The following is a 22,883-nucleotide window of genomic DNA, read 5'->3' as shown; positions in this document are numbered from 1 at the left end:
GGCACAGCGGATGTGTGTTGTTTTTGGCTGCTCAGCTGATGAGCTCCATATCTGTGTTAAGGGGACTTCTCTACCTCACGATTTTTTGTGGGAAGCAGTGTCACTACCCACAGGCTCCTCCACCCCCAGCCTTCACACACCTTACACGCAGGCAGAATAGGGAAAAATAAGCTTCTTCTCAGGTTCGCTTATCTGCAGATTTGGGGGTGGCAGTTAAGGAGGTGTGAAGTCAGGTGGCTGAGCTGGTGTGGCGGGGAGGGAGCGGTGGGTGCGGAGCTGGTGGAGGTAACTTGCTGCTCCAGGCTCTGGAGTCTCTCTGATTGGCCACCACATTCTGAATTTTGACTTCAGATTGAGTCCCCTGCATTGTTTGATCACTGGCAGTGATTTAAAAGAAAATCTTTTTTTGGATTTGTTTTATTAAAACTGAGAAAGACAAAGTTTGTGATCTAACTGAATGCTCTTATTTATATCTCCCCAAACTGACTGCTGAAGCAGTCTTCAGTTCCTTATTTTGTAGATTTCTGTGCTGGGAGACTTAACTTTCTCTTAACCACCCCAGGGGCAAGAGTATTTTATGGTGGGAACCCCACTGGTGACAGCCCTTCACCATAGTCTCTTTTCAGTCGGAAGAGTTCCAGTAACCTCCCTTTACTTTTCTAAATTTATGATCATTTTCTACCTAGTAGCCACTGTTGGGATCTTTGATCTTTATGAGGTCAAGACTATCATCATCTTTGATTGAGCTTGCTTATAATTTCCCTGATGGTAAATTCACGTGCATCATCTTTATTTAGCACAGTACCTTGGGAAAAAGAGGTTTTTTTTAACTTTTAGGTTGGGTTCTCAAAACTAACCTAAGGGGTTTTCCTTAGTATCTTTAAAATCAACCAGGCTTATTAATTTCAGCCAATTGATGGTATTGGGGTATTTAAAACATAGACGTCTACAGAGTAGTTACGATTTACTTAGTTTCTGACTTGTTTTTCTCCTGATTTTTCTGATTAGCAAAACCATATATGTCCACTCTGGAAAATTTTTGATATGTACAGAGAAATATTATAAAAAAGTGTAGGTCCCCACATTGACCTACAGATTTAATACAATCCCTATAAAAATTCTTGCTGCCTTTTTTTTTTTTTTCCAGAAATTGACAAGATAATTCTAAAATGCACATGGAAATGCAAGGGACTTTAGCCAAAACAGTCTTGAAAAGAACAAACTTGGTAAACTTATACTCTTGATTTTAAAACTTAATGCAAAGCTACTATAATCAAGATGGTGTGGTATGGCATAAGGATAGACAGATCAATGGAATAGGAATAAACTGTAACATTTATGATCATTTGATTTTTGACAAAGGTACCAAGACAATTTAATGGAGGGAAGAACAGTCTTTTCAACAAATGGTTCTGGAACAGCTTGGTATCCACATGCAAAAGGATTTGGATCTCTCTCTCACACCAAAGTTAACTAAAATCGATCAAAGACCTAGTGTAAGAGCTAAAACTAAAACTCTTAGAGGCATGCATGGGCATAAATCTTCATAATTTTGGGTTAGTCAGCGGTTCCCTAGATATGACACCAAAAGCACAAGCAACCAAAGAAAACAAGATAAATTGGATTTCCTCAAAGAATAAATGATAAATTAGGCTCCATCATAATTAAAAACTATTGTACTTCAAAGAACATTATCAAGACAGTGAAAAGACAGCCTACAGAATGGGAAAAAAATGTTTGCAGATCATATATCTGATAAGCGTCTGGTATCAAGAATATATAAGGAACTCTTACAACTTAATAAAGAGACAAACAACCTGATTAAAAAGTAGGCAGAGGAATTTAATAGACATTTCTCCAAAGAAGATTTACAAATCTCCAATAAACACAAGAAAATGATGTTTAACATATTTAGTCATTAGGGAAATGCCATAATAAAAGCCACAACGGGGCTTCCCTGGTGGCGCAGTGGTTGAGAGTCCACCTGCCGATGCAGGGGACACAGGTTCGTGCCCCGGTCCGGCAAGATCCCACATGCCGCGGAGCGGCTGGGCCCGTGAGCCATGGCCGCTGAGCCTGCACGTCCGGAGCCTGTGCTCCTCAACGGGAGAGGCCACAACAGTGAGAGGCCCGCGTACCACAAAACAAAAACAAAAACAAAAAAAGGCGGGCAATAAAAAGTCTTGTTGAGGATGTAGAGAAATTGAGAACCTCTTACAATGCTGATGGGAGTGTAAAATGGCACAGCTACTTTGGACAAGACTAGCAATTTCACAATGGTTATGCATAAGTTACCATATGACACAGCAATTCTACCCCAAGGTATAGTGGACCATCGGACAACACGGGTTTGAACTTTGTGGCTCCATTTAACATGCGGATTTCTTTCACTAAATACAGACTGCAGTCCACTACATGATCTGAGGTTGAATCCTTGGATGTGGAACCGTGGATATGGAGGGTGGACTGTAAAGTTTCAGGTGGATTTTCAGCTGTGGGGAGGGTCTAACCCCTGTCTTGTTTGAGAGTCAGTTGTATACCCAAGAGAAATGAAAACACGTCAGTGCAAAAACTTGTGCAGTTGGTCATTGCAGCCAAAAAGTGGAAACTACCTGGGTCTGTTAATTGGTAAATGGTTAAAACTAAATGTGATGTGTCTTTACAATGGAATATTATTCAACAATAAAAACGAATAATGTGATACATGCAACAACATGTTTGATGAACCTTGAAAATATATGCTAAGTGTAAGAAGCCAGGCACACGAGACCATGTACTGTGATTCCGTCTGTATGCCATGCTCAGAATACACAAATCCAGAGACAGAAGAATACATTAATGGTTCCCAGGCGCTGGGGAGGGAGGAACTGGGGAAGGGACTGCTAATAGGTATGGGGTTTCTTTGGGGCTCGATGAAAATGTTTTGGAGTTTGATAATGGTGATGGTGGCACAACCTTGTCAATATGCTAAAAACCATTGAATTGTACATTTTTAAATGGTGAATTTTATGATAGGTGAATTGTATCTCAATAAAAAAGGTAATTAATCAACAACAAAGGAGAAGTCACCGCAGATCCCACAGCTCAGGGACAGCCACAGCTCCTGTCGATTGAGCAGTTTACCAGATGTGGACTCGGTGCTAGGCACCTAGGCCCTTTATTTATTTATGCCTCACAGTGGCTTTATCAGTCTTGGGTCAGGCCTGAGCCTCCTGACCCCTCCAGTGCTCTTTCCTCTACCTCGCTGTGCCTATTTTTGCAAAGAATTTTGAGTGAAGAGAGAGCTTGCTAATTTGGAGTATCATTAAAATACTGTTTTATAGGGTTAGGTGCTTCACGCACACAGTTGACTAAAATATATTTGTGGTGTGGTTCAGTTAGCACTCAGCACTCAAGCTTCAAGGAAGTCAAAAACTTGAGAAAAGGGTTAAATCTCTGAAGTTAGTTTTTTAGTACCAAGGATTTTATGTTCATCTTTCCCCCCGGAGATTATAAGAAAGAAACAAGTAAAATTAGAAACTTCCTTAAGTGGCCATTCATCTCGGCCTCTGTAATGCTGGGGTGGAAAAGCTGGTTGGATTTTGTTTCCATAAAACGCTAGTCAGCAGAATATGCTATGGTCCGTTGCTTTTCTATGTAACTAGAGTTTTAAAGTAGAAGGCATCCAGAAAACACTCTAGCATGGCAGACTGCTAGCAGTGGTTAGTTTTGTTTATGAAATACTCTTTTAACATTTCGGGGCAGCCAGTCATGGGTTCAGGAGTTTTAGCTCCTGTGTTCTCCTTTATTGACTGTTTTTTCTATATTAGTGGACGTCTAAAACTCCTTGCGAAAACAAGCAAAACTTGGTTAGTAATTTTTTTTTAGGAGAGTTATTCAGACTTTTTAATGGCTTTGACATGAAAACACTGTATTTTTTAAAATCTTGAATTTAAGATACTGGTGCTCTGGCTTTTCATCTTTCATTGTGTAATGAAAGAAAATTTATTAATTTTCTGTGAAAGTTTATTATTTCTAGAAACTTACCGAATAGTTTGGTCCTGAGAAGTTTTTACCAAAGTGCAGGTGATTTAGTAAATCCTGCCACTTACTGTCTTGCTTTCTGATTGAAGCAAACTTGTTTTTAGTGAATATTGGCATAGAGGTGTAAACGTCCAGGTAAATAGCAAGGTGTATTCTTTCTTCCCCAGAAAAATGCTCTCAAAAACTTGAGTTTAATACAATAAACACTCTACTTAGATATCATAATCTCATTATAAATTTGACATAGATGGAGCAAGCTTGGATTCTCAATTCCATAAAGGCAGAAACTGTTTTTGCCATTCTGTAGAATCCCAGAGCTTATCTTTATGCCATGCATAGTAAATGCTTGATAAATGTTTGTTATATAAATTGTAATCACATATACATTTAAATTACCCATACTGTTTGGTAACACACCCCCCCACACACAATTAACTGAAATGTTCCCAACTGATAATACGGTGTGTCATAATTTCTCTTAATGTTTTTATCTCTCTTTAGGTTGGTATTTTGTTTGGCATCTTTTTTTATCAAAATTCAAGTTTCTTCGGGAACTGGTGGGAGACACAGGATCTCAGGAGGGAGATCATGAACCTTCAGGGTCTGAAACAGAAGAAGATGCTTCATCATCTCCACACAGGATCAGATCTGCTCGCCAAAGGAGGGCACCCGTTGATGAAGGCCACTGACCTGAGCCGTGGTCCTCTGATAGCGAATGACAAAGGACACTGGGAGTCTCTCTCTGTAATGACTTGGCTTTGCAGTCTGCTAAAAGATGGAAGAACATTCATTCTTGGATCTTAAGTCCAATTCAAAGAAAGATTTACACGTAAGCCATATGAAAATAAAGGGAATTACAACCAAATCGGACCATTGCACATTTCATCGTAAAGATAGTTTTTGCTTATATACTTCTACATATATACTTATTCCTTGACCCTTGGGCTTATTTTCTTGCACTGGTGTTAATCTGACAAATATTACAGGCTTGAAAAACCATATTTTATTAATATTAGTTCTATGGTGTACTTTTTTTTTCCCCCACATTATACCGTCTGAAATTGGGATGCATTTTACGGTTACTGTCAACCAGGCAATAGTCATGATGCAATTATCCTCGCCTGTGCCTGTGTGGACTTAAGGTTTGTCCTGTTGTTGGTATCAAATGTGTCAGGTTTAATTGGCTTTTTAAAATGGCTTCAAAAAGATTACACTATGATTCAGCATTGAAACGAAAAGTTATCGTGTATGCAGAAAAGCATGGAAACAGAGCAGCAGGGCGTACGTTCGATATCAGTGAAGCAAATATCCGTCGCTGGAGGAATGACCGAAATTCCATATTTTCTTGTAAAGCAACAACAAAATGCTTTACGGGACCTAAGAAAGGAAGATACCCACAAGTAGACGAAGCTGTGCTACATTTTGTCAGTGAGACACGTGCAAAGGGACTGCCTATCACACGCCAGGCGATGCAGCTGAAGGCAGGAGAAATTGCCAAAACCTTGGAATAGATGAAACAAAATTCAAAGCAATAAGAGTCTGGTGTGATCGATTCATGCATGGAGCAGGACTGTCGTTAAGGCGTCAGACATGATTTTGTCCAAAGTTTCCTGCTGATATTAAACCACAGGCAGTGCTGGAGTGCTGTTTTAAGAGATGCTGCATTGCCGGCACTCTTGATGATGCCAAGGGTGCTGTGGTCTGGGAGAATGCAGACACCGATGGCTGTGATTTGAGTGATTCAGAGGAGTTAGACTCAGACTATGAAGTTATAGTCATAACTTAACCAACTTACTTCATCATACACTTTCTTTACGTATGCACAAGATTGATGCGATAAAGATCTGTTTAACTCTAAAAGCTGTTTGAGTAAATTTAAAAAGACGTTCTACAGGATACAGAAGCATTGTGTCATAGTTTAATTGCCTATGTGTTTTCTTAGTGATACATGTGGTGCGTCTTACAATTGATGGCATCTTAGGTTAGGAAAAAAAGTAGTCTGTAAATTTATTTTTCTTTCTAGGATAGCAATTATTTATTGGAGACCTTAATTCTGACTCTTACAGTGTTGTTAAAATAGTTATCCTCTATGAGATACATTTTGGAGCACCCTATTCAAGATTTTAGAGTAGTAACTTGGGAATCTAGGCCCTATCCTCTACTTTAGGAAGAGTAGGATTAGTTACTCCTTTTGTATGGGAGGACTTCATGCTCAAGGCATGTGTTGTGGAGAAAATACTTCTTCACAAACAGGAATTCAGTGACAAGACCTCAGAGGTACTGGGTATTGAGAAAACAATAGAGAGTGGGTGAAAATGCCTGCTTTACTGTAAAATGATTCTTGCCAGGTTCCCGTGTTTGTCTTCACTGAACTTTGGACTGCGTGTTTCCCCGGGAAGAGAGATATGGATTAAAGAACCTTCCCGTTTAGTGTTGCCTGCTTTATACAAGAATGAAATGCGAAGCCAAGTTATTTTATTAATCCAAATTCTTTTTACGTTTTAAACCTTTGTTTCTCAAGAACTAGTCATTACAGAATATCACCTCTATTTTATGATGGTGTGTAATTTTGTTTGATACCTCATGCTTCATGCTGATAGTTTTGTTTGTTTATTAACAGCTCATCTGCTCTGCCCTAAGGTGATGAACGCCTCTGCTGTCGTTGTAGCCCTTCGGATGTACTAAAAGGGAATTTACAGAGTATAACTTTACTTTTAAATATTTGCTAAGGAGAGGCCCCCAGCAGCTGAGAGTGGGGCATAGTCTTTGTCTTTATTTCCTTAGTGGATGCAATTTTCTGTTTTTATGTGACTATATTGATTAACAGAACAGTGACACAAGTTTCAAGCATTAATTTTAATGCTTCATACTAGCTAAATATCACATTAAAATGCTCATCAGTTAGAAAGAACTTTAATGCTTCTTGGTGCTGGGAGGATATTTGAATTAGATCTTTTGCAGTCTGATATTTGGAGCTGTGGATTCCGCTTTGTAGTGGGTACCTTAGGTTTAGGTGATGGTTGCTGACACACTTTAAGTAGCTGGTAAGCTTCCTCTTGTGTCAGTATTAAGAATGATGGCCGATATAACCCCTAAAATCTGCAAGGGTCATCCCCAAATTAATCCCTGAAAGATGTACATGTTGGTATTATTTATTAATATTTATGCTTTTATGGATGTCTTTTAAAATAGAATTGTATGAAATGTTCTGCTTAACTTGCTTGGGAAATATAACCAAAGCATATTAATAGCTCACACTCTACCATGCTTTCATTCTTAGGAAAGTGAAATCACTGCTGCCAATATGAGAATTCTACCAACGAATTCCTTTGTTTAAAACGTTTTTTCCCCCTGCACTCCTCTTCCCCCGGTACACTCAACATAGTACATATTTCTAAGGCCACTGAGAGAGGCAGGAGAAATAGTTGTTAACACAGAATTATTTGTGTGATATAGTGTTTTTGTTCTTTTTCCTGTTTTAGTGCTTTTGTAGCCGAACTTACAGAACTCATCGTAAGTGCATTTTCAGTTTCTTAGTAGGAGATGGAGTAGCCTGTGGTCAGTTTTAAAGTTTAGAGGGTGCTGAGCATTAAAAACACAAGTATTAGTCTTGTTTGAATCCTCACAAACAGTGATGGTGAACAAGGACATCATCGTTTGAGGATTAATTCTAAAATGAGGATTCTGGTGGGTGCTTTTCCTTCCCAACCGACCATTTCCAAATCTTTTTCTTCTTTTGCTTCTGAAACTTTTGTGAAAATTGCCTGTATCAGATTTACTGGTAGCATTGCTCTGATTTCAAGGCCAAAAAACGCTAAGTATTTGCGTGACACTGTTAAATAGGTTTTTAATATTTACGTAAAGCTAAAAATAGAATTCATCCGGTGGATTTTTGTAGTGATGTTTTCATGGTGGAAACATAAATACGTCGTTTTATGGTGGATAGCCAATTTATAGACATGCTGACCCATTTCTTCAGATGTTATCAGATTTAACAACAACTTCGAACTGTTATTTTGCTGAAAGTTGGGAATATGTTAAGTAACGGATTCACAAAATAGGGCATTTTAAACCAAACTGTGTTGAAAGGTTTGAAAGTAGTGCATTTTTACTTTTAAGAGCAACAGTTTTTGAAATTATTTTAAGTGAACAATGCAGTATTTTTTAAAGTCAGTTTTTCTTAAAAGGTATGTTTTAATGTCACATGTAACCAATGTAACTTTAGCTTTTGACTGGTAAACTTCAAGTGCTTTTATATTTCATGTTGACTTTAAAAAGCCAATGAGCAGTACTCAGAGGTTATGGATTCTTAAGCAATTAATGGAATAGTATTTTGTTTTGGAGTCTAGAATTAAAGCACCTTGTATTGTCTGCTTTTAAAGTATTCTATAGTTTTTAACTTAAAGCATAAAGAGTAACATTTTATCTTATATTAATTTAAAAAGCTACATTTTCCATTTGTTAACATACATGTGTCCCCTGTTTTATGACCAGTGTTTACCCCTCTAAGTCAGTTCTATGCATAACCATTCACCAAATAACTGCTGCTCTGGTTTCTTAGAGGAAACATTCTGTGCTATGCTGTGATGTATTGTCATCTTGCTGCTTGACAAATAGGTATATAAGGAATTAGAACTGTGTGTGTTAATAGTACCTTTGTATAACGAGATGTAAAATTAGAGATGAGGAGCCTGTGTAAACGATTACTCACTGTTTTAAAACTGGTCAACACTATATCTAAAGCTTCTGTGGTTTGTATGATGCTTCACTTTACACAGAATAAATTAAAATGAAAACAAAAGTTGTGTCTGTTTCATTGATAAAGAATAAGAAGTGTGAAGGGTACCTTGGACATGAGGGATTGGAAACCAGCCATTTTTACCAGTGGTTCACCCTTCACCTCATTTGTCTAACTCTAAACATCTATAAGAATTAAGACAACATCTCAGTAGTATTCCTAGTGCCATGAAAGTAATTGACTTGGAACCTAAGGGCACATAGCATTAGAGCTAATTTACACTTCATGTTTCGCCTTTTTTCTTCTCATGCTTTATCCGGTACCTTCAAGATTGTTTTGCAAATCTGTTTACCATAGGTCATGTCTCACATTTAGTTAGTATTAACCGCCAGGAAGACTGAGTGAGGGAACGGACGACCAAAGCCAAGTGAAAAGATGGAGGGATGCCTTGGAAGCCATTTGCAATAGGAAACCATGAATTGCAGTGGCTGAGTGCCAAGTCCTGATTTTTCTTCAGCAGTGCTCGGCTGCCAAGAATGTAGAATGGAAAAAGTGGACTGTGTCAGGGTCAGGCTTTGTCAGATAGGAGTGTCCAAAGGGCACAGTCACTTGAGATTGCTGGAGACTGGCCGTGGGGTTTGGGCTGGGTTGCGAGAGAAGTCGGATCAGTAAGGCACTGATAAATGGGGCAAATGGAAAGGGATAGAGGCTGAAGATAATAAAATGCATGAGACATATGTATATAGTGGATAGAATAGGAAGTTTGGGGTGGAGACTAGGACTTTAGAGGTGAAGCAACCGTAGCAAAGGGGAATCTGAGAACTGTGACACGTTCTAGGGTGTCGTGGGCTGTCAGCATGGCCACTAATAGTTCTGCATCATGGCTGGAGTTGGGACGGAGAAGATGACCATGACCTGGAGACCAGGTCGGGGACTTGGAAGTCTGATCTTAAGGTCTGGGATGTCAGGTGGCCCTTAAAAGGAGGAAGGAGTTTCCTGAAAATGAAAGAGGAGCTGTGAGAACGCTTTCTCTTCATCCTGGCCCCCGGCAACTCTCCAAGCCAGGACATGATTGTTACATACAATTAAGTACTTTGGTTATAAAAATGATGCTGTTTATGGAGAACTTTGCTGGAGATGGGCGAGGAGAAAGGAGTTGAGGACAACAAAAGCTCTAAGAATCTTAGGGAGGAGTAGGGAGTTTTCCAGGGTTCTGGACAGGTGCCAAGTCAGAGTTGAGGGAAGATGCCTTGTTTGGAGAACTGTAGATAGTTGATTATTCCTGGAATGGAGAGTGATTATGGGGTGCAACATTTTGAAACTGGAGAAGTAGGAAAGATCTAGGTCATCAAAGACCTTGTATGCAATGTCAACAGCTTTGTTTAACGTACTAAGTGGCTGTTCTTGCAGGCTCCTGGACAAAGTGCAGCTGGCTTAGGAAGCTCATGCTGACTGCCCCGAGGAGGTTTCCTTTGGAGACACAGTGGAAACGGGGTGATAGAAAGCTAGCGGCAGGCTTGAAAGGAGTGACGGCCATGGGAAGTTTGAGGACAGGAAGACTCCACAGGGCTTGAGACTGGGTTGTGAAGGCAAGTGACAGAAAAGTGAAGGATGATTTCAACATTTGAGATGGACAACGTTGAGGGATGTGTATAGAAGAAGTAGGCTTGAGGTTGGTCGAAGGGACATGGCAGATGAGAGTCCAGTTTGGGGCATACATATTTGAATTTGACGTGCTTACAGGGCACTGGGTGGACAGAAATACTAAACAGTTGTGAAAATGGTAGGAGGGCCATCAGTAATCATCAGCGTGTGAATGCAGTTGAAGCTGTTTGCAAAAATAGGATCTGCCAGGGAAGAAGCCAGAATAAGAAGAGACCCCAGGAATGGCCCCTAAGGAGCATCAATATTTCAGAGGCTGGCAAAAGAAAAAGAGGCCACTAAGGACATTGAGAAAGACTGCTGAGAACAAGGAACATACCTGGAAGGCAATGTGCTTGAGGCCAATGAAGAAAGAACTTGCAGAAAGAGCAAGTGTTAAACGGATATATATCAAAGAGTGATGCCGCTCAGATCTGATTATTAAGAAATTGGGGCAACCTAGTTCTGGCAGAAGTCCGTGCAAAAGAAGATGTGAAATTTCTGCAAGGTGACAGCGGGGACAAATGGAATAGATATTGACGGGAGTCAATTGGACAGGGTTTGGTGATTGATTTAGCTATGGGAGGTGAAGGGCAAGGATGAATCATTGGTGGAGGGCTGATGGAGGGCATGGGTGGAGCGTGTTTGAGGGGATACGTCCAGGTGCATGGAAGACCAATGGAAATGGCCACCCTGAGGATACAGGTCAGAACTGAGTTCCTACCCAGGTGCTGTAACTTGATAGTTGGCAATTTATTTAACCTCTCTGTTGCCTGGTCTGCTGAGTGAGAATGAGAATGTGCAGGGTTGTTGTAAGGAGTAAATTTTTAAAAACACCTGTTAAGCACGCTTCTTTTTTAAAAAAAATTTTTTTAAATTAATTAATTAATTTAATTTATTTATTTTTCGCTGTGTTGGGTCTTCGTTGCTGTGCGCGGGCTTTCTCTCTAGTTGCGGCGAGCGGGGGCTACTCTTCGTTGTGGTGTGCAGGCTTCTCATTGCGGTGGCTTCTCTTGTTGCGGAGCACGGGCTCTAGGTGCGTGGGCTCAGTAGTTGTGGCTCACGGGCTCTAGAGCGCAGGCTCAGTAGTTGTGGCACATGGGCTTAGTGGTTGTGGCGCACGGGCTTAGTTGCTCCATGGCATGTGGGATCTTCCCAGACCAGGGCTCGAACCCGTGTCCCCTGCATTGGCAGGCGGATTCTTAACCACTGCACCACCAGGGAAGTCCCACACTTCTTAATATATAGTAAGCAACCCGTAGCTTCACTCCCACCCGCCTTTCCTTACTTCTTACCTTTGTAACCGAGGCAGCCTCCTAATGACGGCTTGGTCCAGGGGTTGGTTTCGGTTCACTGAGAAGAGTTGAAATGGGGAGAATCACAAAAACACATACGTTCATCCGACAGTCTTTTGAGGTAAGGCCTAGGCTTTTTTTCACTGAATATAGATCCATTAGAGTTCAATCTCATTTTCTTTGCAAAAGCCAGAGTGACTTATGATTCGGCGATCTCCAGTTTTGTTCTCTTAAAACCAGAACGAGAACAGAGTCTTGCAGAGCAAAGAGTTTTACTGTAGTGTTTTTCTGTCTTTGACAGTTGCCTTGCTTATCCCTAGGTGGACAGGATTTTTTGCATCTTGTCTTTATCAAATTTTTCCGAAACATTCAACTAAGTTTTCATAGAAACAGCAACCCTTTACTCACACTCATATTTAGTTGTGACATTTCATTATGTAATTGTGATATAAGAGACAACTGAAGTAAGCAGGTTTGGGAACCATTTGGGTTAGACAGAAGTCATCTGGTGAGAAAAATATGTGAGCATACAAGATACTAATCCTCTGTTCTTGAGTAGGTACCCCACCCAGGCGGGGACTGTGCATCTCATGTCACAGAGCAAATTGAAGCCTCAGCCTGGAATCTCCTTACCCTTCCACGGAGCCTTCAAATCTGTCTATATCTCTTCCAACCCTCTCTTTCCCTCCTGCATTAGAGAACAGACCCCTCTGCCATCTGAAACGAATTTCTCCTCCTGTGCTTTGGATCCTGTTCTACTTTTTCAGCAAGTTAACACTGTCAGTTATTTCTTCTATACACTCAATTGCTCTCTGTCATCTGGATAGCTCTCTCCAACATCTAAACATATTCAATAAATATATTCTATCTTGAAAGAAGGCAAGGTCCCGCCTACTCTGTCCCCTCAGCTGCCAGTGGCCCCTGCCTTGCCACGTCACACCAGACTTCTCTGAGTAGGTGTCTCCATGACCCTGGCGCAAAATCTGAAGGACATTTTCCAGCCCTCAGCTTTGCCTGACTTCCCAACAGCATTCGTGTGGTTTTGCTCATCTCTTCCTCGCTCCTTGCAACCTTCTCCTCCTTTGGCTTTAATGATACTAAACTCTGGCTTTACCGGTTTTAACCCTTCCTCTCATTTCAGGCTTATCCTGCAGTGAAATGTCAGAGTCCCTTGGGGCTACGTTCTCACCCCCTTTTCCTTCCTGTCTCCTCAGGCAGCCCTGTTGGTGTCTTCAGCTGCCACCTCTTGACCAGTGGAGCCACATTCCTGTCTCTTGAGCCAGTGATCTTCTCAGTATCCCCTCTTGGTTGTCTTAAACACTGGTCTCACCCAGCATCTGCAACCGCTTCTGATACTGGGGTCATACCAGCCTCCCTGTCGACCGTTGTAAAGTTGACAAACTGGTGTCACGGTTGACCTTTCCTTTTTTTGTGGTTGTTTTTGTTTTTGTTTGTTTCTTTTACTTTTTGGCTGTGCCCTGTGCCATGTGGATCTTAGTTCCCCCACCAGGGATCGAGCCCTCGCCCCCTGCATTGGAAGCGCGGAGTCTTAGCCGCTGGACCACCAGGGAAGTCCCTCTTGACCGGTCTTGCGGGTCCCTTATTCAACACATCAAGTCTGGTTGACTTTACTTCTGAAATAGCTCTTGGAACCTTCTCCACTTTCCTCCATTTTCCTGTTACCCTCTGTAGGCAGTGAAGTGTAGTAGTCATGAGGGTGGCCTCTGGAATTGCGACCTCTGCGTGCCTCATTTTTCATCTGTAAAATGGGTGTAATAGTAGTTCCTATCTCATAGGGCTTCTGTAGGGATTGAATAAGTGAACACACACAAACATGTAGAATAGCGCCCAGGCCCCACCGCTGTGTGCCCACCTGGGTCCTGCGATCGCGGCTGTCTCAAATCCACGACATCCCCTCTCCCGCTTTCTCTCCTCCTTGTCGCCAGAGTGACCTTTTTGAAACTCAAATATGGCCCTGTCGGCTCCTTGCTTATGTCGTGGGAGTGGCTTCCCACTGTCCTAGAGAAAAGGTGGAAGATCCTCATCACGCCCAGGACGTGCTGCAGGCTTTCATTCACCAGCTTGTCGGGCACCTTCTCCCACCACTGGCCGCCCCACCACCCACGCTTACAGCAGGTGAGCCTCCTCTCAGCCACACAGATACTCGGAGATCACCGGCACCCCTGTGCCTGGGTCCCTGCACTGGCTCCCCCCCGCCCCCCTTCTCCTGGTCATTCGTCAGATTTCAGCTCAAAGTCACTTTCTCGGGGAAGCGTCTTTGAACACTACCCGACCCCTTTCCAGGCAGTTCCTTTGTTACATAGACTGGTCCTCCTCTCCTCCAGACAGGAGTTAAACACTTCTTGGTGCATTTATTTGATTAAGTGCCATCATCCCCTCTGTTGAATTAATCAATATATCAGTATAAGGTAGAACTTATATCAAAATGACGTTGTAACCCGCAAGCTGCATATATTCAATCTTTGAGTCAGAATCTGAGTCTAATCTGAGAGGCTTAATTCTGCCTTATCAGCATCTCCTGACAATGGTTACCGTTTTCTTTAATCAACAAACGCAAAAGTGTATGTTAATGAGATGCTTGTTTTGCAAGCCCCTGATTCTTTCTGTGTATTCTGTGTCCATTACTCTTCCATCCCTTCTGAAAAGGTCCAAATAGCCTGTCAGACTGCAGCTTTTAACCACAAGATGGCGACAGATTTCAAGAATTAGCCAGTGAGTTTAGTTGCTCTTCCTCTCCGGGGTGTGTTCCTTTAAAAGGATGTTGACGGTTTGGTAATTATGTGGCACCCAGTTTTGCATCATAAGTATTTAACCTGATCCTCTCTACTTAAAGCAGTTAAGTGAGCGCGTATACATCGTTGATTAAACTGGAAGGGGAAGGGGGGTTAATCATCACTGGGCCAGGACAGATATAAACCAGGACTGTCCTGGCCACCCAGGACATCTTTCCACTCCGTCTAAAGCTGAGGCGGGCCAGACGACAATGTTTACGGTCCCTCTGATGAGGGCTTGTGGTCAGAGAAACAGGAGCACACTCACAAACAGCATCTGAACGCCACCTCCCAGCGTATGACTCTAGGAGCTAGTCAGCTTCATGAGAGGCCGATGAAAAGATGGTTGGTCCAAAGGCCCACGTGTTTACTTGTGGGAGCAGGATCCACGCCTCGGGTGAGACGCCATAGAACCGTAAGGCTCTGTGTCGCTAGAAAGTGCTTTTGATTTGCAAAGTCCTTTTTCTTATATTGCCTTCCTAAGCTTTGTGAGAGTGAGAAGGGCAAGGAAAACGTTATCTTTGCTTTACAGGTAAAGAAATTGAGGTTTAAGGAGGTAAAGCAGCTTGGCCATGGACATGATAGTGCGAACCCCTGGCCCCCCGCCTTGTTGCTTCGAGAAGGGAAACAATTTCTTTTTTGCTTAAAGCATCCAAATCACCTTACGTCATTCAGCACAAAGGGAAATAAGTACATGTTCAAATACAAACGCAAGGTGCAGCCCTGACTTATATGAGCATATGTGGTGGGATAAACGAATGGAGAAAGGGTTAGCCGGCCTCTGTGTCCTGTAGCGCTGGCCCTGCCTCACCCCAGGAGGGGCTCGGCAAGTTGGGCTCACTGGGGTTCTGATTGTCCAATAGGGAGAAGAACTTGCAACAGGTTGGGAGAGAAGGGACATTTGGGGAGAGTGAGCCAGTGACCCGCGGAGCATGCAGCTGGATTCCCAAGGACCGAAAGCAGAGCCCTCATCCTGTTCTTACACAGCCCTGGGAGGTGGCAGTCCCCCGATGGGGGTGACCTGCGGTACTGGGGATCTGAAGGCTAAGCCCTGGCTTTGCAAAGTGCAGCCAGGTTTTCTGGGAGCACAGTGGGCCCAGGGAGTGCTGCTCCGAGTGGATCCCACGGGGCTGAGTGGTGAGCATCTCAAAGGCAGCCCTGATGGACCTGAAGAGCAAAGGCTTTCGCTGAGGCTCCTGGGGGGTGTAGGACCCCTTGGGAGAGAGAGAGGGAGATGGGTTGGCCTGCAGTGACTAAGACTGAATGTCTCACCAACCGTGGTGCAGAGGCTCAGAGTCACTGCTCATCTGGTTTAGACGAAACAATGCAAAGCAAAACACGTAACAAGTCTTGCACTGAGTGTTGTCAAGTTATTCCACACTCACTAATGATTACATCTAAAAACAAGCTCTTAGAGCTCCTCCCCAGACCAAAAACAGAAACACAGGAAGAAACCCAAGGCCTTGGCCTTTCTCGCCCTCTTCCTCCCCATCTCGTATCTTGGGTCCACTGGGGGAGCGGAGCTCCGGGCTCTGTGCTGCTGCAAATGTGGATCACCTTGCCCGGTCACCTCCTCTTGCCTTTAATTCCCCCTCAAGAGCCACGTGTCTCCCCGCCACTGCCTCCCCGCCCCACCCCACTGGCCCCCAGCAGAGAGCACTTCGGGTTGTCTGGTGATCTGTCCTGCTAATTCAGCGCACGCAGAGTCACTGGGGTGCTAAATGCAGCCTTGGGGCCCTTCCTTATTTCAGGCGACTTGACTCAGAATCTCAGGCAGGTCAGAACTAAGAATCCGTGTTTTTAACGTGTTCCCCCAGGTGATTATGATCCTTTTTGTTTAACCCCCCAGTACTGGGTTGAACAGTGTCCCTCCAAAATTCGTGTCCACCTGGAACCTGTAAATAAAGCCTTCTTTGGAAATAGGCTCCTTGCAGGTTAAAGCGAGGTCGTTCTGGATTAGGTTGGGCCCTGATCCAATGACTGGTGTCCTTGTAAGAAGGGGAGATTCAGACACACGGAGACACAGAGGCAGGCCGGTGACGGTTGAGTGTGTGGAACCTTGTTCCTGCAGCCCGAGGAAACAAATAACCCCCATCCCCCCTTTTCTACCTTCTATCGTCTTAAGTTATCTTTATTTCCTCCTTTTTCTCTGCAAGAAGTTATACTTCCTATTCAAATAATTTTCCTGTTATAGTGCACATATGTACAATTTTTTTTTAGCAGTCCAGTGGATGCATAGAGGACCAAATTCCTTGTTTCCTTCTTGTGCCTGTGTGCAGAAATTTCTAGTCCCCGTTTCATAAACAAGACTCAGAGATTCTTGCCTGGGCTTTTGGTTCCAGTTCCTCTGCCCCCTGGAACTGGGAGGCTGTGTCTCCTGTGCAGGTGAGACTTTCCAACTCCAGGCCCTGGGGCCCTTGCCAGGGCCCCATCTTTAGTGGGCCACCATACCCAGTCCTGCCACAGCTCACTTACTGCTGTAGCTTTGATTTCTATCTTTGTTCTTGGCCCCTGGTCATCTCCCATTCTTTCTTTTTCAGTTGCATTATGAAATACTGCATTAAAAAAAACGATTACATCCAACTCTTCCGTATGTTTGCAGTAGGTAGGAAGGCCTGTGTGCATCACCTTAGTCTGTTGTGTTTCCAGAAGAGATTTCTCATAATCGATATGTATTTTCGAATATTGGAAACCACATATACAGCACCCTGGGCCCAGCATGAAATGGGGCCACCTCTCCATCGCTCCTGAGATCCCCTACAGTTGTCACCTTCAGGTGCTGTTTTAGCCCTGCCAATTCCCATTAAATGTCAGATCCTGTTCCAAATATATTAGCTAACCTCCTGTCCAGGTACTCAAAATCTGGGTAGTTGCTTTTTAAGCTCTAAGAAAAATAGTTGGTTCGAATTCTTAAGTACTGTTGTTAACCCCATGAGGCATGCTTTTGAATGGCCATGCAAAAAATTGGATTGAGAAAGCTGGCGACAGAGTCCCAAAGAAGTGTGTGGTTCAGTGAAGAGATCTCACATCATGTTGTGTTTGGTGGACGATAAAGAAGTACCAAGCATTTCCTGTAAGTCAGAAAGGTAGAAGCGCCTTGTGCTTTTCTTTTCTTTTCTTTCTTTTTTTTTTTTTTTGGTTATTTCTTTTGTTTGTTTATTTTTTTGCTTGTTGTGTATGTGAGGAGAGTGACTCCTCTGGAAAAATGTGCATAAGCAGCAGATAAGTATCAAGAAATAGCTTAGTGTTTTCTCAGAAGAGAATAACATCTGCTGTGCCATAAGGTAAGGCTAGGAGAGCTTAGATGATACATAAATTGGGTAAAATGTAAGGCGTGACTATGAAGTTATGCTCCTTGGGGGGTCATGTTATGGAAATTTTATCATTTTTATTACTTTTTAGTCACAAAAAGTTTATGTTCTTGGGCTTCCCTGGTGGTGCAGTGGTTGAGAGTCTGCCTGCCGATGCAGGGGATGTGGGTTCGTGCCCCGGTCCGGGAAGATCCCACATGCCGTGGAGCGGCTGGGCCCGTGAGCCATGGTCTCACATGCTGCAGAGCAACTAAGCCCTTGCGCCACAACTACTGAGCCTGCTCTCTAGAGCCCGCGAGCCACAGCTACTGAGCCCACGTGCCACAGCTACTGAAGCCCACGTGCCTAGACCCCGTGCTCTGCAACTAGGGAAGCCACCACAATGAGAAGCCCACACACCGCAACGAAGAGTAGCCGCCGCTCGCCACAACTAGAGAAAGCCCGTGCGCAGCAACGAAGACCCAACACAGCCAAAGATAAATAAATAAAATAATAAATAAATTTATTTTAAAAAGTTTATGTTCTTATCTCTTTGTGGAGAAGTACCTGTTTCTAGATGGTAGTTCAGACATATCTGGAAATCTTTCACACACTGAAAAATGTGACTTCAAAAATCTGTTTCCTCTCTTTTTCCTCGTTATTGCTTTTAAAACTTATTTTTAGTTTGTTGGCGTCAAGTAGGAGTGCTACTTTTGGTAACAGAAAATGAGGGGATTCAGACCAACCCTCTTGCTAAAGATAAAGCTAAAGTAAAGCTAAAGAAAACATAAAATGCAGTTTTAAAATCATCAAAGAATTAACAAGGTAGAAGAAATTATCAACCAACATCTGGAAGAAGACAGAACTCAAGAAAGTGAGCCTAGTATTGGGGGCTACTCTTGGCCTAGAGCAAGATATGTCATCAAATTATTTCTACAAATAATTTTTCAAATACAAAAGCCTAGGGAATTCCCTAGCGGTCCAGTGGTTAGGACTCCGTGCCTCCACTTCAGTGGACCTGGGTTCGATCCCTGGTCGGGGAACTAGGATCCCGCAAGCCACGCAGTGCAGCTGAAAAAGTAAAAAAAAAAAAAAAAAAAAAAAAAAAAAAAAGTTTAGCATACACAGAAAAAATAGCATGGAAACACTTTTTTTTTTTAAACCTAATAAAATGTGTGTGTGTGTGTGTGTGTGTGTGTGTGATCTGTCCAAAAGCCAGCTTCTTATTTGATTGTCAGATGCCAAACACCTTTAGGGAGTCAAATCAGGAGGAAGACAAGGATGCCTGCTACCTCTACAATGATTTAACATTGCACTGGAATGTTAGCTAATGCAATTAAGCAAGAGATAACAATTAGACTTGTAAGAACTGGAAAGGAAGAGGCAAACTCTTTGTTTATATTGCATATCTGGAAAAACCAGAAGAATCAATGGAAAAGTACTACAAACCATAAGATAATAAAGTAGCAGGACATAAAATTAGCATAGTAAAATTACTAGCCTTTGTAAATATAAATTATAAGCCATTTGAAGGTCTAAGGGAAGGGAAGACCCTGTATACAATAACAAAATTTTAAATACCTAGACAGAAACCTAGTATGTGCAAAAATAATAGGATAACTGCAAAACACTCACGAAAGAGATAAAAATAGCTTTGAACAAACTGAAAAAAAACCCACCCTAATATTGAATAGGAAAACTTAACATCATAAAGATGTTATTTCTCTCTAAATTAGTTTTATAAATTTAATGCAATCTCAATAAAAATTTCCTCAGGTTTTTTTCTGGAAGTAGACAAGTTGATTATAAAGTTTATATGGAAGAAAAAACAACGGAGAATAGCCAGGAAATATTTGGAAAGAATACTTAATGCATGGCTAATCCTGTTAGAGTTAGTAAAACATTTAACATCCTCTAAATTAAAGCAGTGAGGTATTGGCTCAGGAAAAGACTTATAAACAAATGGATCAGAATAGAATGTCCAGGAAAATTTAGTATATGACAAAAGAGGCACTGAAATCAGAGGGGAAAATTAACTTTAAACAGTGTTGGGCCCAATGGATAGCTATAAAGAAAAAGGAAGAAATTGGATCTTTTTCTCACAATGTATTCCAGGAGAAATTATAAATGTATTAGAGATCTAAATGAAAATTAAACACAAACAGAAAAACATACAATACTAGAAGAAAACATGGGTAAATCTTATATTTATAACCCCAAAGTGGGAATTTCTAACTAATTTTAAAAATCTAGACAAAGAAATTTGACAACATTGCCAACAACAAAATAAGTAAAGTCACAAGATAATTACAAATTGGGAAGAATTTTGGAACTTGTATCACAAAGTACTCACATACTTAATGTAATAAGGATTTCCTAAAAATTGAAAAAGAAAATATCCACAAACTGATTTTTTTAAAAATAAGCAAAGGTATGAATAGAGAGTTCACAGAAAAGGTATACTGATAGCCCTCACTCACAATAAGAGCAATGCGTGTCAAAACTACTGAGATTCCATCTCTCATCAATCAGATTGAAAAAAAAAACTCCCAAGTTTGACAATGTAAATTTTGGCAAGACTATGTGAAAATAGGCACTTTTATACACTGCAGGTGGGACCCCAAAATGGTATGATTTCTATGAAGTGAAATTGGCAGTATCTAGCAAAATTGCATATGCATTCACTCTTTGATCCAGCAATCGTACTTCTAGGATTCTATCTCAACTATTCAATTGCAAATATATGAAGACATATGCAGAAGGCTATTCACCATGACCTTATTTGTTATAGCAAAAGGCTAGAACAACCCAATGTCTATTAGTAGGGAGTCAATTAAATAAGCTATAGTACATCCATGAAGTGAAGTACTATGAAGTTGTAAAAAGAAACAAGGAGACAGCTACCACTTCCTGTGATGGAGTAGTTAGTAGAAAACTGCTGCTTCCACTGAGAACAACTGAAAAAGGTGGATACAATTACAATTGATCTGTTTGAAGTTTTCAGAGAGCCACTGCAACAGCCTGAGTTGAAGGGTCAAGATACCAGAGAGAGGACTTCCCTGGCAGTCCAGTGGTTAGGGCTCCGTGATTCCACTGCAGGGGGTGTGGGTTCGATCCCTGGTGGGGGAACTAAGATCCCTCATGCTGCGTGGTGCAGCCAGAGAGAAGAGAAGCTCACTGAAGTGAGCCCAACATTCTGAAAGCTGCTTTTCTCCTCTTGGCATCGGGTGACTCTTGGCATTGACAAAGAGGCTGAGACACTCTTAGAAGCAGAAAAATATCACAGCTCTTGGTAGCCTTATAGGTCTGAGGAAATAAAACTTGGACTGTGGGGCTCCCAGATCAGCCAGGATTCCAGAAGCCAAGGTTCCAGAAAAAAAGGGAGGTACAGAGAAGTGAGCCTGACAGTTGATGGTTTTCTCTTTGAAGTACTTGGTGAATCTTAGTCATATAAAATGAAAGGCTAAGAAGCCAAGAAAAGCAGCTGGAAAATAGAGTGGAATTTTTGTCAGTCTTACGTTGTTGTGGAGATGAAAACTGGAAATCAGGAACTGACCAGGAGGCTGCCCTCTGTAAATGCTGTAGGCTTTCAGTTGGGATCTTTAAGAGCGGGTGCATTAGGGTCGATCAAGCCTCACTACAACTCAACCTTGAATGGACTGAGTTCTTGATTGGATTAAGACAAACTGCCCCTACTCTAGCTGCCTGCTGGACCATAGAGTGAATCCTCTCTGGAGGAAAATAACTTCATCCAGATCCCTCTTTCAGGCACAGGGATGAGCATCCCATCCAAAATTACTAGGATCCAAGAAAGAGAGCCAAGGGAAAAAAGCATAATAGAAATATACTCACAGGTGTCCCAGATTATTGCAGTTATCAGACACAGATTTAAAAATAATTGTAATTAATGTGATCAAGAAAATAAATGAAAAAAATGAACACTTTAGTAGAGAACTGGAATCAATATTGTCAAAAAGCAAATAGAAATTCTGGAACTGAAGAAGATATAGTAAAATTTGAACTAAAAAATGGGGTTTAAAGCAGATTGGACACAGCTGAAGAGAGGACTGGTGAGCTGGACAGGGGGCAGTAGAAAATATCCTGATGGAAGCACAAAGAACAAAAAGGATGGAAAATACAGAAAAGTGTCAGAGACGTGTGACATGGTCTATCATGAGACATCCTAGCAAACGTAATTGGGGTTCAAGAAGGAAAGGAGAGAGGATGTAGCAGAAGCAATATTTGAAGAGATAATAACCAAGAATTTTCCAAAAGGGGTAAAAAAATCCAAGTCACAGAATCAAAAATTACTAAGAACCCCAAGCAGGATAAAGACAACAAATACTACACTTTGGTTCATCATCATCAGATCAAGAGAGAAAAATCATAACGGCAAGTAGAGAAAAAAGATGCATTACTTTCAAATGAGCAACAATAATACTAAAAGCTACCTTCTCAGCAGAAATGATGGAAACCAAGTGATGAAATGACAGCTTTAAAAGGCTGAAAGGAGATAACAGATGTTTAGAATTCTATACCCAGTGAAAATATCCTTCTAAAGTGGAGGCAAAATAAAAATTTTCCAGAAAAAAAAACCCCAGAGGTTATAGATCATATATGTTGCAAGTAAACTTCTATTAGGAGAAATATTAAATGGAGTTCTCATGTTTTGCATCATGATTGTGGTAGAGTCTCTTAATGCACTGAGGTATGTTATTCTTTTAATCTACTAATATCCTGTTTAGAATCTTTGCATCTGTTTCATTAGGTTAGACTATATTTCTGTTTTCTTTTTTTTCTTTTGTTTTGGTATCAAGATTATGCAATCCTTGTAAGATAAATTAGAAACTCTTCATCTGAAAAAAAACACATTCACAGAAAGATAGACAAGATGAAAAGGCAGAGAGCTATGTACCAAATGAAGGAACAAGATAAAACCCCAGAAAAAACAACTAAATGAAGTGGAGATAGGCAACCTTCCAGAAAAAGAATTCAGAAAAATGATAGTGAAGATGATCCAGGACCTCGGAAAAAGAATGGAGGCAAAGATCGAGAAGATGCAAGAAATGTTTAACAAAGACCTAGAAGAATTAAAGAACAAACA

General features: G+C 41.6%; 1 protein-coding gene across 2 annotated transcripts in view; it reads left to right on the top strand.

Annotated features, from left to right (window-relative positions):
• The window catches only part of SMIM13 (small integral membrane protein 13), a 49,762-nt gene that overhangs the window by 11,137 nt on the left and 15,742 nt on the right, over nt 1-22,883 (top strand). Inside the window, exon 2 of one of the 2 annotated variants that reach the window (XM_007119884.3) lies at nt 4,525-5,375. The exons of the other annotated variant lie outside the window; for it this stretch is intronic. Coding sequence (XP_007119946.1) covers nt 4,525-4,712 — 188 coding nt within the window. The 3' untranslated portion in view covers nt 4,713-5,375. Of the gene's footprint in view, nt 1-4,524; nt 5,376-22,883 lie in introns of those variants that run through there. 2 annotated transcript variants of the gene reach the window in all.

This window comes from Physeter macrocephalus, chromosome 18 (genome assembly GCF_002837175.3).
Source record: "Physeter macrocephalus isolate SW-GA chromosome 18, ASM283717v5, whole genome shotgun sequence".
Lineage (NCBI taxonomy): Eukaryota > Metazoa > Chordata > Mammalia > Artiodactyla > Physeteridae > Physeter > Physeter macrocephalus.
The sequence above is the reverse complement of the archived record's forward strand: the minus strand, read 5'-3'. Positions and strand labels throughout refer to the sequence as shown.